The 13,346-nt window shown below is 49.7% G+C and overlaps 1 protein-coding gene across 2 annotated transcripts; it reads right to left on the bottom strand.

Annotated features, from left to right (window-relative positions):
- Positions 1-523: 523 nt before the first annotated feature.
- On the bottom strand, positions 524-12,089 carry LOC122699645 (3-galactosyl-N-acetylglucosaminide 4-alpha-L-fucosyltransferase FUT3). 2 transcript variants are annotated; one of them, XM_043911838.1, is made up of 4 exons: positions 12,071-12,089; positions 9,925-10,038; positions 3,105-3,270; positions 524-1,950 (listed from the first exon to the last, which is right to left on the bottom strand). In XM_043911838.1, exons 3-4 carry the CDS (start codon positions 3,126-3,128, stop codon positions 847-849), a joined length of 1,128 nt encoding a protein of 375 aa, XP_043767773.1. In that variant the 5' UTR covers positions 3,129-3,270; positions 9,925-10,038; positions 12,071-12,089; the 3' UTR covers positions 524-846. The 2 variants fall into 2 exon arrangements, with proteins under 2 accessions (XP_043767773.1, XP_043767774.1); XM_043911839.1 differs by lacking the exons at positions 3,105-3,270; positions 12,071-12,089.
- Between the last annotated feature and the right edge of the window lie 1,257 nt (positions 12,090-13,346).

Here is a 13,346-nt window from a genome sequence, read left to right as displayed (position 1 = left end):
CTCGTAGAACCCAGGGCTGGGGTTTTCAGCAGTGCATGCCACACACACACACACACACACACACACACACACACACTCTCTCTCTCTCTCTCTCTCTCTCACTCACAGGACACAGAGACTGCCACTCACATGGGCTTAGAACCATGCACAGACCTCCTTTGGGGGCATGCCCTGCCCCTCCTGTTTCCTTGCAGTGGGTTTAGAAGATTCACTTGTCTCAACCTTGCCCTACGTGACCTCTCAGATGGCCCCACCCCCACTCTCACCTGCTCCGGTGGTCTTCCCACCCTGCCTGAGGGTTTTTCCTGCCTCTGAACACTTGGGGCCGGTCCGTTCTTCCAAGTTCAGGGCTTCTGGGTGCCGTAGACTTTTCGGCAGGATGTCTGGCTCCCCATCCACTGGATGCTATCAGCCCACCCCATTTGTGACAAGTACAGATGTTGCCAGACCCTGTGAGTGACCCCTGGGAGCAGAGTTGCCCTGGAGGGAGAATGCTGGTGTGGAATAAGGGAGGACATGCCAGTTTTCCTCAGAGCATTCCCATCTGGAAAATGGCGTCAGTATTGCCAACCTCAATACCCCAGAGGCGGTTCATCAACAGCAGCAGTAATCACAAACCAGTCCACCAGAGCCATCACCAGATGCCAAGGCCAGTTCCCCAGGGGCAGCCATAGCCCCTGGCAACTCACCCCTGCCCCCACCAGGTAAATTTCCTAGCAAGCGAGCTCCCAGGGAGGAAAGACCCCTGGCAGCAGAGGTGCCCAGTAGGTGAAGCCCCAGGTAAGGGAGAGCTCCAGCCACCAAGGTCCCCAGATCCTCAGCAGTGCAGGCACCAGGCTGGCCAGCTCACTGGAACCAAGACGCGATACTGGGCACCGTCTGGTACCTGGACTCCTGCTGCAGCTTCCAGCAGGCCTTACAGAACATCAGGGCCCAGGAGAAGGACCGAGGCCGCAGTGTCTCCCGCCAGCGGAAGTACTTGAGGTAGCTGGCGTGGTCCTTGTCCAGTGCTAGCAAGTACTGCGCCAGGTCTTTGGGGCTCCGGAAGTCTTCGACATGGATGAAAGCTTTGGGTGGCAGGAACTGTTCATAGTTGACCCGGCTGGGCCCCAGGACCACTGGCACGGCCCATGCCTGCAGGGCGTTCTTCCACAGTTTCTCTGTGATGTAGTCGGGGTGCAGGGAGTTCTCAAAAGCCAGGTAGAACTTGTACTGGGACAGCTGCTTGGCCATGAGCTTGTAGGGCAGTGGCGTGTGGGAGCGCCCATACACATCCACTTGGAGGTGTGGCTTCAGCAGCTCGTAGTACTGCACCCTGGTAGAGTCTTTCCTCCAGTTGGACACCACCCAGGCCACCAGCTTGGTCTTGGCCGAGATGTTGAGCAGCGTCTCCACCGGCTGGCCGGACCACGGCTCGAGCCAGCCGTAGGGCATGAAGATATCTGAATCCCGGCGGTAGGACATGGTGAGGTTGAAGTAGCCATCTAGGTCCTTCAGTTTCAAGCAGTTGCTGGGCGATTCCATGCTGAACCAAACCCAGCGCTGGCCAGGGGGCCGCGGGGAAGGCGGGAGCTGCATCTGGGGCCGGTTGCTGACCTCCCGGTGGTGCACAAGGACCGCGTCCGCCTGAGGGTACTCGCTTCGGTTGACAGTCAGCTGGCAGTCAGCTGTGCCAGGCCACAACTCCGAACAGCGGGACAGAGCCACTGGCTGATTGAACGGCCACGTCCACAGCAGGACACGCAGGGGTGGGCGGGCGGAGGACCCCTCAGTGGCCTGGGAAGGGGCCCCCAGTTCAGAGACCCATGTGGGCTTGGGCTTGTCTTGAGACACACGCAGATAAGAGAAGAAGCACAGAGCCAAGAGCAGCTGCAGCAGCAGCCCGGGAAGACAGTGGTGCCAGGAGCACTTCACCTTGGCGCAGCCGGGTGGATACATGCTTTGGAGCAGCTGGGAGGAGGGGAGAGTGAACATGGCATCTTTGACAAGAAGGATAATAACACATGCCCAGGGACATCCCTGGTGGTCCAGCGGCTAAAGATGCTGAGCTCCCAATGCAGGGGCCTGGGGTTTGATCCCTGATCAGGGAACTAGATCCCGCATGCCACAACTAAAGATCCTGGCATGCCGCAATGAAGATTGACGATGCCTTGTCTCACAACTAAGACCTGGTACAGCCAAATAAAGAAATAAATCTTAAAAAAAAAACAACCCCAATAACACACAGGCCTAGTGGGCAGATGTGGGTTATTTCTATTTTACAGGTGAGAAAACGGAGGCTAAGGGACTCAGAGAAAACAGCAGAGCTGGCCCCAGAGTCCACGCTCTCCTACCCACCAGGTCACACAACCTCTTGACCTAGGGTACGTTCCAGTGGTTCTCAGGTCCCACCCTGACCTTGACTTTGCCCTTGCCCTTGCCCTTTCTTAGCTTCCCCAGAGTCTTCCCCAGCCTAGGGAGAAGACAGGGCTGGTTACGTGATGCTCCCCAGAACCCTGGAGTTGAGGCTTGGAGCCAAGGCTCTGTCTGGGAGGAGTACAATGGAATTATGTTAGAGGGCTCACCAGGCAGTATACGAGCTGGGGGAAAGGACATTCCTGGTGGACTAAACAGCCAATGCCGAGGCCCGAAGGTGACAGTGAACCTGAACAGTTTGCGGGGAGAAGACAGGAAGTGCTCAGGGAATAAGCACTCAAGACACCTCCCATCCCTGGTCACGCACTAGGGGATCCTGGGTGTCTCTTGGTCCACTCCATGGTCCTTTCTGTTCCTGCAAGCTGTCATAAAGCCCTCCCAGACTCCAGATCCCAACCGCGGGAGCAGAAATCTAGGACCTTAGCCCTGTGCCCCTCCACTTCCTGCGGCCATGGAGTCGCCCTTTTTACAGATGAGAAAACAGAGGTTCAGAGCAATAGGTATGTCTCTTGCCCCAAAACACAAAGCTGGAGCACTTATGATCCAGAATCCGAACTTTCCTCTTTTAATGTAATTGCAAACTCCTTTCCCGTGTTCAGATTGGCTAGTTGTCCGTGACTGTAGTTTCAGTCTGTCTGCCTCCTGACCCCCTCTCTCAGTGCCTGCCGTCTTACCTGGGTTTCTCTTACCTTGGACTCGGGGTCTCTCTTCATGGCTGTTCCAGCAAAGCGCAGCCGCTGCTCCTTACCCCAGACACGGGGTAGCTCCTCTCGGCCACCTCCCCTGACCTCGGGCGCAGGGTAGCTCCTCTTGGCTGTGCTTGTGCACCGTCGCAGCCGCCGCCGCACTCAAATTCTGAAAGAGATGGGCATACCAGACCACCTGACCTGCCTCTTGAGAAACCTACATGCAGGTCAGAAAGCAACAGTTAGAACTGGACATGGAACTGGCTCCAAATAGGAAAAGGAGTACGTCAAGGCTGTATATTGTCACCCTGCTTATTTAACTTATATGCAGAGTACATCGTGAGAAACGCTGGGCTGGAGGAAGCACAAGCTGGAATCAAGATTGCCGGGAGAAATATCAATAACCTCAGATATGCAGATGACACCACCCTTATGGCAGAAAGTGAAGAGGAACTAAAGAGCCTCTTGATGAAAGTGAAAGAGGAGAGTGAAAAAGTTGGCTTAAAGCTCAACATTCAGAAAACTAAGATCATGGCATCTGGTCCCATCACTTCATGGGAAATAGATGGGGAAACAGTGGAAACAGTGTCAGACTTTATTTTTCTGGGCTCCAAAATCACTGCAGATGGTGATTGCAGCAATGAAATTAAAAGACGCTTACTCCTTGGAAGGAAAGTTATGACCAACCTAGATAGTATATTAAAAAGCAGAGACATTACTTTGCCAACAAAGGTCTGTCTAGTTAAGGCTATGGTTTTTTCAGTGGTCCTGTATGGATGTGAGAGTTGGACTGTGAAGAAAGCTGAGTGCCGAAGAATTGATGCTTTTGAACTGTGGTGTTGGAGAAGACTCTCGAGAGTCCCTTGGACTGCAAGGAGATCCAACCAGTCCATCCTAAAGGAGATCAGTCCTGGGTGTTCACTGGAAGGACTGATGTTGAAGCTGAAACTCCAATACGTTGGCCACCTCATGCGAAAAGCTGACTCACTGGAAAAGACCCTGATGCTGGGAGGAATTGGGGGCAGGAGGAGAAGGGGACGACAGCGGATGAGATGTTTGGATGGCATCACCGACTCAATGGACATGGGTTTGGGTGGACTCCAGGAGTTGGTGATGGACAGGGAGGCCTGGCGTGCTGCGGTTCATGGGATTGCAAAGAGTCGGACACGACTGAGCGACTGAACTGAACTGAACTGAACTCCCGTGTTGCACGTGGAGCTCCAGTCTACAGCCTGGTGCTGTCTGCAAGAATGTTCTGCTATCGTGGAAATATTTGTCTGCCCCATAGGGTGCACCCCTCTGGCTCTCGAGCCCTTGAAATATAGCAGTTGTGTTGCATGAACTGTTAGCATTAAGCTAAATTAAATTAAGAAAAGCTTCCCTATTCTGTACATTGAAGACAATTTCAAGATAAAAAGTAAAAACATTGGTGGGTCCAATAGTTTAAAACTGTACTTCCACTGCAGGGAGCATGGGTTCAAACCCTGGTCAGGGAACTAGATCCCACATGCCCAAGATGAGGCAAAAAAAAAAAAAAAAAAAACCAACCCAAATGTCCACCTGCCCCCTGCAACAAAACTCCACCAAAATCAGCCTCTGATAGCCAATTCAACAACTGGAAATCCTGACAGAATATTTGGGACATCTTGGAGGGGCAAATCTGCTCCCACAGGACATTTTTACAAAGTCTAATTAAAGATCAAGGATCTACAATGAAAAGTGAGTGTCCGGATTAGGTGTGCTATTGGTGTAAGATACACTCCAGTTTCTAAGACTTGGGCTTCCCCAGTGGCTTAGCGGTATAGAATCTGCCTACAGTGCAGGAGACACAGGAGACGTGGGTTCGATCCCTGGGTCAGGAAGATCCCCTGGAGGAGGAAATGGCAATGCACTCCAGTATTCTTGCCAGGAAAATCCCACAGACTGGTGGGCTACAGTCCATAGGGTTGCAAAAAGTTGGACACAACTGAGTGACTGAGCACACATTCCAAGACTTGGGATGCAAATGGGACTAAAATTATCTCAGTACTTCTGTCGATTTCACATTGGAATAATACTAGCTTGGAACTGCCCTGGTGGGCCAGTGGTTAGTACTCTGCACTCTCACTGCTGAGGGCAAGGGTTCCATCCCTGGTCGGGGAACTAAGATGCCACATGCTGTGCAGTACGGTTCAATTCAGTTCAGTCGCTCAGTCGTGTCCGACTCTGCGATCCCATGAATCACAGCACACCAGGCCTCCCTGTCCATCACCAACTCCCGGAGTCCACCCAAACCCATGTCCATCGACTCAGTGATGCCGTCCAGCCATCTCATCCTTTGTTGTCCCCTTCTCCTCCTGCCCCCAATCCTTCCCAGCATCAGGGTCTTTTCCAATGAGTCAGCTTTTCGCATGAGGTGGCCAACGTATTGGAGTTTCAGCTTCAACATCAGTCCTTCCAGTGAACACCCAGGACTGATCTCCTTTAGGATGGACTGGTTGGATCTCCTTGCAGTCCAAGGGACTCTCAAGAGTCTTCTCCAACACCACAGTTCAAAAGCATCAATTCTTCGGCACTCAGCTTTCTTCACAGTCCAACTCTCACATCCATACAGGACCACTGAAAAAACCATAGCCTTAACTAGACAGACCTTTGTTGGCAAAGTAATGTCTCTGCTTTTAAATATACTATCTAGGTTGGTCATAACTTTCCTTCCAAGGAGTAAGCGTCTTTTAATTTCATTGCTGCAATCACCATCTGCAGTGATTTTGGAGCCCAGAAAAATAAAGTCTGACACTGTTTCCACTGTTTCCCCATCTATTTCCCATGAAGTGATGGGACCAGATGCCATGATCTTAGTTTTCTGAATGTTGAGCTTTAAGCCAACTTTTTCACTCTCCTCTTTCACTTTCATCAAGAGGCTCTTTAGTTCCTCTTCACTTTCTGCCATAAGGGTGGTGTCATCTGCATATCTGAGGTTATTGATATTTCTCCCGGCAATCTTGATTCCAGCTTGTGCTTCCTCCAGCCCAGCGTTTCTCATGATGTACTCTGCATATAAGTTAAATAAGCAGGGTGACAATATACAGCCTTGACGTACTCCTTTTCTATTTGGAACCAGCCTGTTGTTCCATGTCCAGTTCTAACTGTTGCTTTCTGACCTACATATAGGTTTCTCAAGAGGCAGGTCAGGTGGTCTGGAATTCCCATCTCTTTAAGAATTTTCCACAGTTTATTGTCATCCACACAGCCGAAGGCTTTGGCGTAGTCAATAAAGCAGAAATAGATGTTTTTCTGGAACTCTCTTACTTTTTTGATGATCCAGCAGATGTTGGCAATTTGATCTCTGGTTCCTCTGCCTTTTCTAAAACCAGCTTGAACATCTGGAAGTTCACGGTTCACGTATTGCTGAAGCCTGGCTTGGAGAATTTTGAGCATTACTTTACTAGCGTGTGAGATGAGTGCAATTGTGTGGTAGTTTGAGCATTCTTTGACATTGCCTTTCTTTGGGATTGGAATGAAAACTGACTTTTCCAGTCCTGTGGCCACTGCTGAGTTTTCCAAATCTGCTGGCATATTGAGTGCAGCACTTTCATAGCATCATCTTTCAGGATTTGAAATAGCTCAACGATCACCTCCACTAGCTTTGTTTGTAGTGATGCTTTGTAAGGCCCACTTAACTTCCAGGCCCACATCCATTCCAGGATGTCTGACTCTAGGTGAGTGATCACACCATCATAATTATCTGGGTCGTGAAGATCTTTTTTGTACATTTCTTCTGTGTATTCTTGCCACCTGTTCTTATTATCTTCTGCTTCTGTTAGATCCATACCATTTCTGTCCTTTATCGAGCCCATCTTGGCATGAAATATTCCCTTGGTATCTCCAATTTTCTTGAAGAGATCTCCAGTCCTTCCCATTCTGTTGTTTCCCTCTATTTCTTTGCATTGATCACCGAGGAAGGCTTTTTTATCTCTCCTTGCTATTCTTTGGAACTCTGCATTCAGACGGGAATATCTTTCCTTTTCTCTTTTGCTTTTCACTTCTCTTCTTTTCACAGCTATTTGTAAGGCCTCCTCAGACAGCCATTTTGAGTTTTTGCATTTCTTTTCCATGGGGATGGTCTTAATCCCTGTCTCCTATACAGTGTCACGAACCTCCGTCCATAGTTCATCAGGTACTCTGTCTATCAGATCTAGTCTCTTAAATCTATTTCTCACTTCCACTGTATAATCATAAGGGATTTGATTTAGGTCATACCTGAATGGTCTAGTGGTTTTCCCTACTTTCTTCAATTTAAGTCTGAATTTGGCAATAAGGAGTTCATGATCTGAGCCACAGGTAGCTCCTGGTCTTGTTTTTGCTGACTGTATAGAGCTTCTCCATCTTTGGCTGCAAAGAATATAATCAATCTGATTTTGGTGTTACCATCTGGTGATGTTCATGTGTAGTCTTCTCTTGTGTTGTTGGAAGAGGGTGTTTGCTATGACCAGTGTGTTTTCTTGGCAAAACTCTATTAGCCTTTGCCCTGCTTCATTCTGGACTTCAAGGCCAAATTTGCCTGTAACTCCAGGTGTTTCCTGACTACCTGCCTTTGCATTCCAGTCCCCTGTAATGAAAAGGACATCTTTTTTGGGTGTTAGTTCTAAGAGGTCTTGTAGGTCTTCATAGAACCGTTCAACTTCAGCTTCTTCAGTGTTACTGGTTGGGGCATAGGCTTGGATTACCATGATATTGAATGGTTTGTCTTGAAAACGAACAGAGATCATTCTGTCATTTTTGAGACTGCATCCAAGTACTGCATTTTGGACTCTTTTGTTGACCATGATGGCTATTCCATTTCTTCTAAGGGGTTCCTGCCCACAATAGTAGATATAATGGTCATCTGAGTTAAATTCACCCATTCCAGTCCATCTTAGTTCGCTGATTCCTAGAATGTCAACGTTCACTCTTGCCATCTCCTATTTGACCACTTCCAATTTGCCTTGATTCATGGACCTAACATTCCAGGTTCCTATGCAATATTGCTCTTTACAGCATCAGACCTTGTGTCTATGACCAGTCACCTCCACAACTGGGTATTGTTTTTGCTTTGGTTCCATCCCTTCATTCTTTCTGGAGTTATTTCTCCACTGATCTCCAGTAGCATATTGGGCACCTACCGACCTGGGGAATTGATCTTTCAGTGTCCTATCTTTTTGCCTTTTCATACTGCTGCACGGGCGCAAGAGGGCTGAGAGGAGCTACTCCACGTTCAAGGTCAGGAGGGGCGGCCGTGAGGAGATACCTCATCCAAGATAAGGAGCATCGGCTGCGCTTTGCTGGAGCAGCCGTGAAGAGATACTCCACGTCCAAGGTAAGAGAAACCCAAGTAAGACCGTAAGTATTGCAAGAGGGCGTCAGAGGGCAGACACGCTGAAATCATAATCACAGAAAACTAGCCAATCTAGTTTTGGCTAACTGGCTAAACTAACCAACCTAGTTTTGGCTAGACCGGCTAAACGAGCAGGCCACAGCCTCGTCTAACTCAATGAAACTAAGCCATGCTGTGTGGGGCCACCCAAGATGGACGGGTCATGGTGGAGAGTTCTGACAGAATGTGGTCCACTGGAGAAGGGAATGGCAAACCACTTCAGTATTCTTGCCTTGAGAACGCCATGAACAGTATGAAAAGGCAAAAATATAGGACATGCTGTGCAGTGCAGCCAAAAAAATTAAAGAAGACTCTGATGGCTGGTGGGCTACTTCTGTTGGGAATAGCCGGTATAACCCTCCAAGTGTGGGATGGAGGAGCTGGCAGGTGGCCTCAGGTGATGAAAAGGGAGTGGGATCTAGAATTACGTGTTCACACCAGAGTTTCTGGAAAGAGACCCAAAAGACAAACCTTTGGGGAAAGAACCCCGGGCAGGAGCAGGAAGGAGGCTGAACTCTGACCACAACCTACTTTGTGCAGCTGGGGTTTGGGGCCATGCACAGAAGGTTAGTGTGTGGAAATGCACTTAAAATGAATATAGTCGTTTGTCCTGGGTTTATAGCAGCTCCTCCTAGGAGGCACAGAGGCCCTTGTCAGGGAGGAGGAGCCTGGATCGGGGGGTGGGGGTTGGGGAGGCCAGGGCTGAGATTCCACCCAACTGGAACCTGGGATATTTTTTTCCCCGAAAGGAATTGAAAAATGCCATGATGCCGGGACACCATAAAGATCAGATAAACAGAACAAAATCCACCCCCTTCTCCCCGCAACTCAGGTCCTCTCCCCACGGGATGGGGTGGGAAAGAGGAAGGGCTCTAGGGTGCTGATGGGGGCCAAGAAGCAGTGGGGGTTCTAAGCCAGAGCTTTGCCAGCAAGAGACAGATTGACAGAAACAGAGAGAAACGCAGCTCCTCCCGGTTTGGCAAATCAATCAGAACTGCCCACACCCGCTCCACCTCTGGTGCACCTGGTACCCAGAAAGACCCCTGGGAGGGACTTCCCTGGTGGTCCAGTACCATGGATAGGACTCTCCCTGCCAGTGCAAGGGGCACAGGTTCAATCAAGAGCCCACGTGAAGCAACTAAACCTGGGGCACCACAACTGCAGAGCCCGAGCTCTAGAGCCCTCGAGCAGCGACTGCTGAAGTCCTGTGCCTAGAGCCCGTGTTCTGCAACAAAACACCACAATGAGAAGCCCGCACACCACATCTAGCGAGGAGACCCTGCTCACCGCAACTAGAGAAAGCCCATGCACAGCACCAAAGACCCAGCACAGCCAAAACACCAAAAATGTCTGGGAGTACAGCCTGCAAGCCCTTCCCAGGGGCGATCAGTGCCTCCAGGGAGAGGGGACGTGTTCCTCAGTGGGCCTTACCTGGAGGGGCAGCGTGCAGGGCAGACAGCAGCCGACCAGGAGGCTTAGGGCCGAGGAACAGCTGGTCACCTTGGGAGGGGATGAGGTGGCTCCAGGGAGGAGAAGGAAGTGGACCTAAGGAGCAACATAAATCAGCCCAGTTCCACCACACCTGCAGTCAGATGACGCAGGGTATCCTGTCCCATGAACCAGGCCATCGTTTAGTAGCAAAGGAGGGACTTGGCTAATCTCTCCCATATGGCCTGATGATATGGCCACCTCTTCATTCCGTCTCAGTCAGCAAATGTTTCTTGAGCACCTGCCATGTCAGGCCCCAGGAATATGGCAGGAAGCAAGTGGGTGAAAGAGATAACCCATAAGGAAACTTGTAAAAACACAAATTACAGATTTCAAGAGCTTTCTTAGTGGTTCAGTACTTAAGAATCCACCCTGCAATGCAGGGGACGCAGGTTCAAGCCCTGGTTGGGGAACTAAGATCCCACATGCTGTGGAGCAAATAAGTCCTTGTGCCAGACTCCTGAGCCCATGAGCCACAACTAGAGAGTCCAGGAATCACAACAAAAGGTCCTGCATGATGCAGCAAAGCTCCTGTGTGCCACAGCTAAGACCCGACACAGCCAAATAAATAAATACTCTTTTAAAATGTCTACTGGATCAATACTAAAAATAAATAAATTGAGAAAAAGAGGCTGCAGCCTGGTCTGGACTTCTCCCAGATGTGTGAGTTGGGGGCTAAAGCCCCATTAGAATTCTCTAGCTAGGGCTTCCCTGGTGGCTCAGTGGTAAAGAATCTGCCTACCAGTGCTATGCACCCTCGAGCCCATGCCTCACGACAGAAGCCACTGTGATGAGAAGCCAGTATACCGCAGCGAGAGAGTAGCCGCCGCTCGCCACAACTAGAAAAAAGCTTGCACAGCAAGGAAGAGCCGGCACAGCCAAAAACAAATAATAATACAATTAAAAAAAAAAAGAAATTTCTAACTAAAAAGCAGTATGGGAGAGCTTTCCAGGAAGAAGGGACAGCCTGTGCAAAGGCCCTGAGACAGCAAGGAACGGCAGCATTGGAGGGGATCCAGGAAGCCTGGGTGCTCAGGAGCAGGAAGTGAGGTCGGCCACATTGAGCTGCACCTGGCTGTGGTCAGAAATGGGCATTTAACACAGGGGCGACAGAGGGGCCATGGGGAGCTTCCAGTGGGGCTGCCACCACCACAGAGACTCCTGTTTGAGATGCTCTTTCAGGCTGTCACGGTGGGGACAGACTATTGCGAGGGGAGGGAAGCAGGGCAGAGGCAGGGATGCTGGGAGGAGGAGGCTGTGGCAGGTGGGTGAAAGCGCAAGGGACAGCTCCCATGTGCTATAACTCCTCTGTTCACAGATGAGAAATCGTTTCCGTGAGGCTGCTTCATGCTGCCTGGACATCCACCATCGGAGTGTCCCGGAGGCTCCAGGAGGCTGAACATCCACCAGGGCAGGGCATTTGTAACAGGGAAGAGTAAGTGTTAAATTTTTTTGGCTGCACCATGTGATATGTGGGATCTTGGTTCCTATACTAGAGCTCAAACCCGCATCCCTTGCAGTGGAAATGTGGAGTCTTAACCACTGGACCATAAAGGAAGCCCTGGGAAGAACAAACCTGACTCTGTATTAAGGCATAATCCTCCTAGACTTCAGACAATACTACAAAGCTACAGTAATCAAAATAGCATGGTACTGGCACAGAAATAGACATATGGATCAATGGAAGAGAATAGTAAGCCCAGAAATAGGCCCACACCCATATGGTCAATCAATCTTCAACTAAAGAGGCAAAAAATATACAATGGAAAAAGACAGTCTCTTCAGTAAGTGGTGCTGGGAAAGTTGGACAGCCACACATAAATCAATGAAGTTAGAACATTCCCTAACACCATATACAAAAATAAACTAAAAATGGCTTAAAGACCTAAATATAAGACATGACATCATAAAACGCCTAGAAGGGAGCATAGACAAAACATTTTCTGACATAAGTTGCACCAGTGTTTTCTTAGGTCAGGCTCCCAAGGCAATAGAAATAAAAAACAAAAATAAACAAATGGGGCCTAATCAAACGTACAAGCTTTTGCACAGCAAAGGAAACCATAAACAAAATGAAAAGACAACTTACAGAATGGGAGAAAATATTTGCGAATGACGCAACTGACATGTGTTCTGCCCATAGTCCAAGTCCCCAGTCGGGAAAGAAGACTCCTCGAAACAATGCAACTCGCAATAGGGGAATTTATTACTGACTGGAGCCAGGGCCCCCCGCCCTCACCAAGTGTGTGAGGACGAAAGGCCCCGAGCCCCAGTTCTCTCCGGTATTTATTAGGTCAAAACAAGCAGCAGGTAGTTGGCACAGTTGGATTGGTTACACAGTGTGTAGTTGGCGCAAGCTGATCGGTTACACAGTTGCAAGGTAATTTTTGTTGGCCCTACTTGGGGCTTTCAGCTTTCCCCTGATAGGTTCCCTTTCTTCTGGCTAGGCATATGTTGATTGGCTGGCTCCAGGAGGCCTGATAATTATGTTACCTGGGGAAACCAGGCCTACTCCTAATCTAGGCTGCCTGCCATGGCGTTAGCCATGACAGCCTCACACATGGACCTAATCTCCAAAATATACAAACAGCTTATACAGCTCAACAACAAAAATACAACCCAATCAAAAAACAGGCAGAAGACCTAACTAAACATTTCTCCAAAGAAGAAATAGAGATGGTCAGTAGGCACATGAAAAGATGCTCAACACCGCTAATTATTAGAGAAATGCAAATCAAAACTACCATGAGCTGCCACCTCACACTGGTCAGAATGTTACCGAAAATGGAAGTCTGTGTGCCCGACACACAGTGAGGTCCATCAATACTAAACCATTGAAGTCTGGAACAGAGAAAGGTTTATCATAGGGCCGTGGAAGGAGATGGCCATGCCCTAAGAACCCCCAAAGTCACTGAAAGCCTTCAGCAAGCCCCTTTAAAGCAAAATGTGAGGGAGGGGCTTGGTGAGTTGTTGCAAACTTCTTGGTGTCAGATCCTTTGTTCATGAAGTCAGGTCATGGTCAGGTAATGATGTTCCTGTAAATCTCTACCAAACGAATGTCATTCTCTGTCCTAACAAAAAAGGGCCAGGTCCCAAGACAGCTGACACCTTCCAAAGTCCCTGTCCTGGCTAAGAGGAGGCAGAGCTCAGCTGGCGGCTCCCTCAGGGCCGAGTCCCCAGACCCTGCCCAGCTGTCATCGCTGAGGGAGCCAGGCACCCAACCCAACTGGCCCTCAGGCTCCTCAGGTCGCCAGACGGGGAGACCAGGTCCCACAGACCGTGACCCAGGCAGATGGTCACTGCTATTAGGTTGAAGGGACAGGGGTGGAGGAGAGGTTCACCACTGCCTCAAGGCCTGGGGGTGG

Source organism: Cervus elaphus, chromosome 9 (assembly GCF_910594005.1).
Source record: "Cervus elaphus chromosome 9, mCerEla1.1, whole genome shotgun sequence".
NCBI lineage: Eukaryota > Metazoa > Chordata > Mammalia > Artiodactyla > Cervidae > Cervus > Cervus elaphus.
This window is presented reverse-complemented; position numbering and strand designations above follow the sequence as displayed.

Excerpts from the sequence above, each read along its gene's own strand:
- LOC122699645 (XM_043911838.1), bottom strand. The coding sequence starts at position 3,128 with ATGAAGAGAGACCCCGAGTCCAAG. Across the intron at positions 1,951-3,104 it reads AGAGAGACCCCGAGTCCAAG|CTGCTCCAAAGCATGTATCC; the intron begins GTAAGAGAAACC and ends CCCTCCTCCCAG.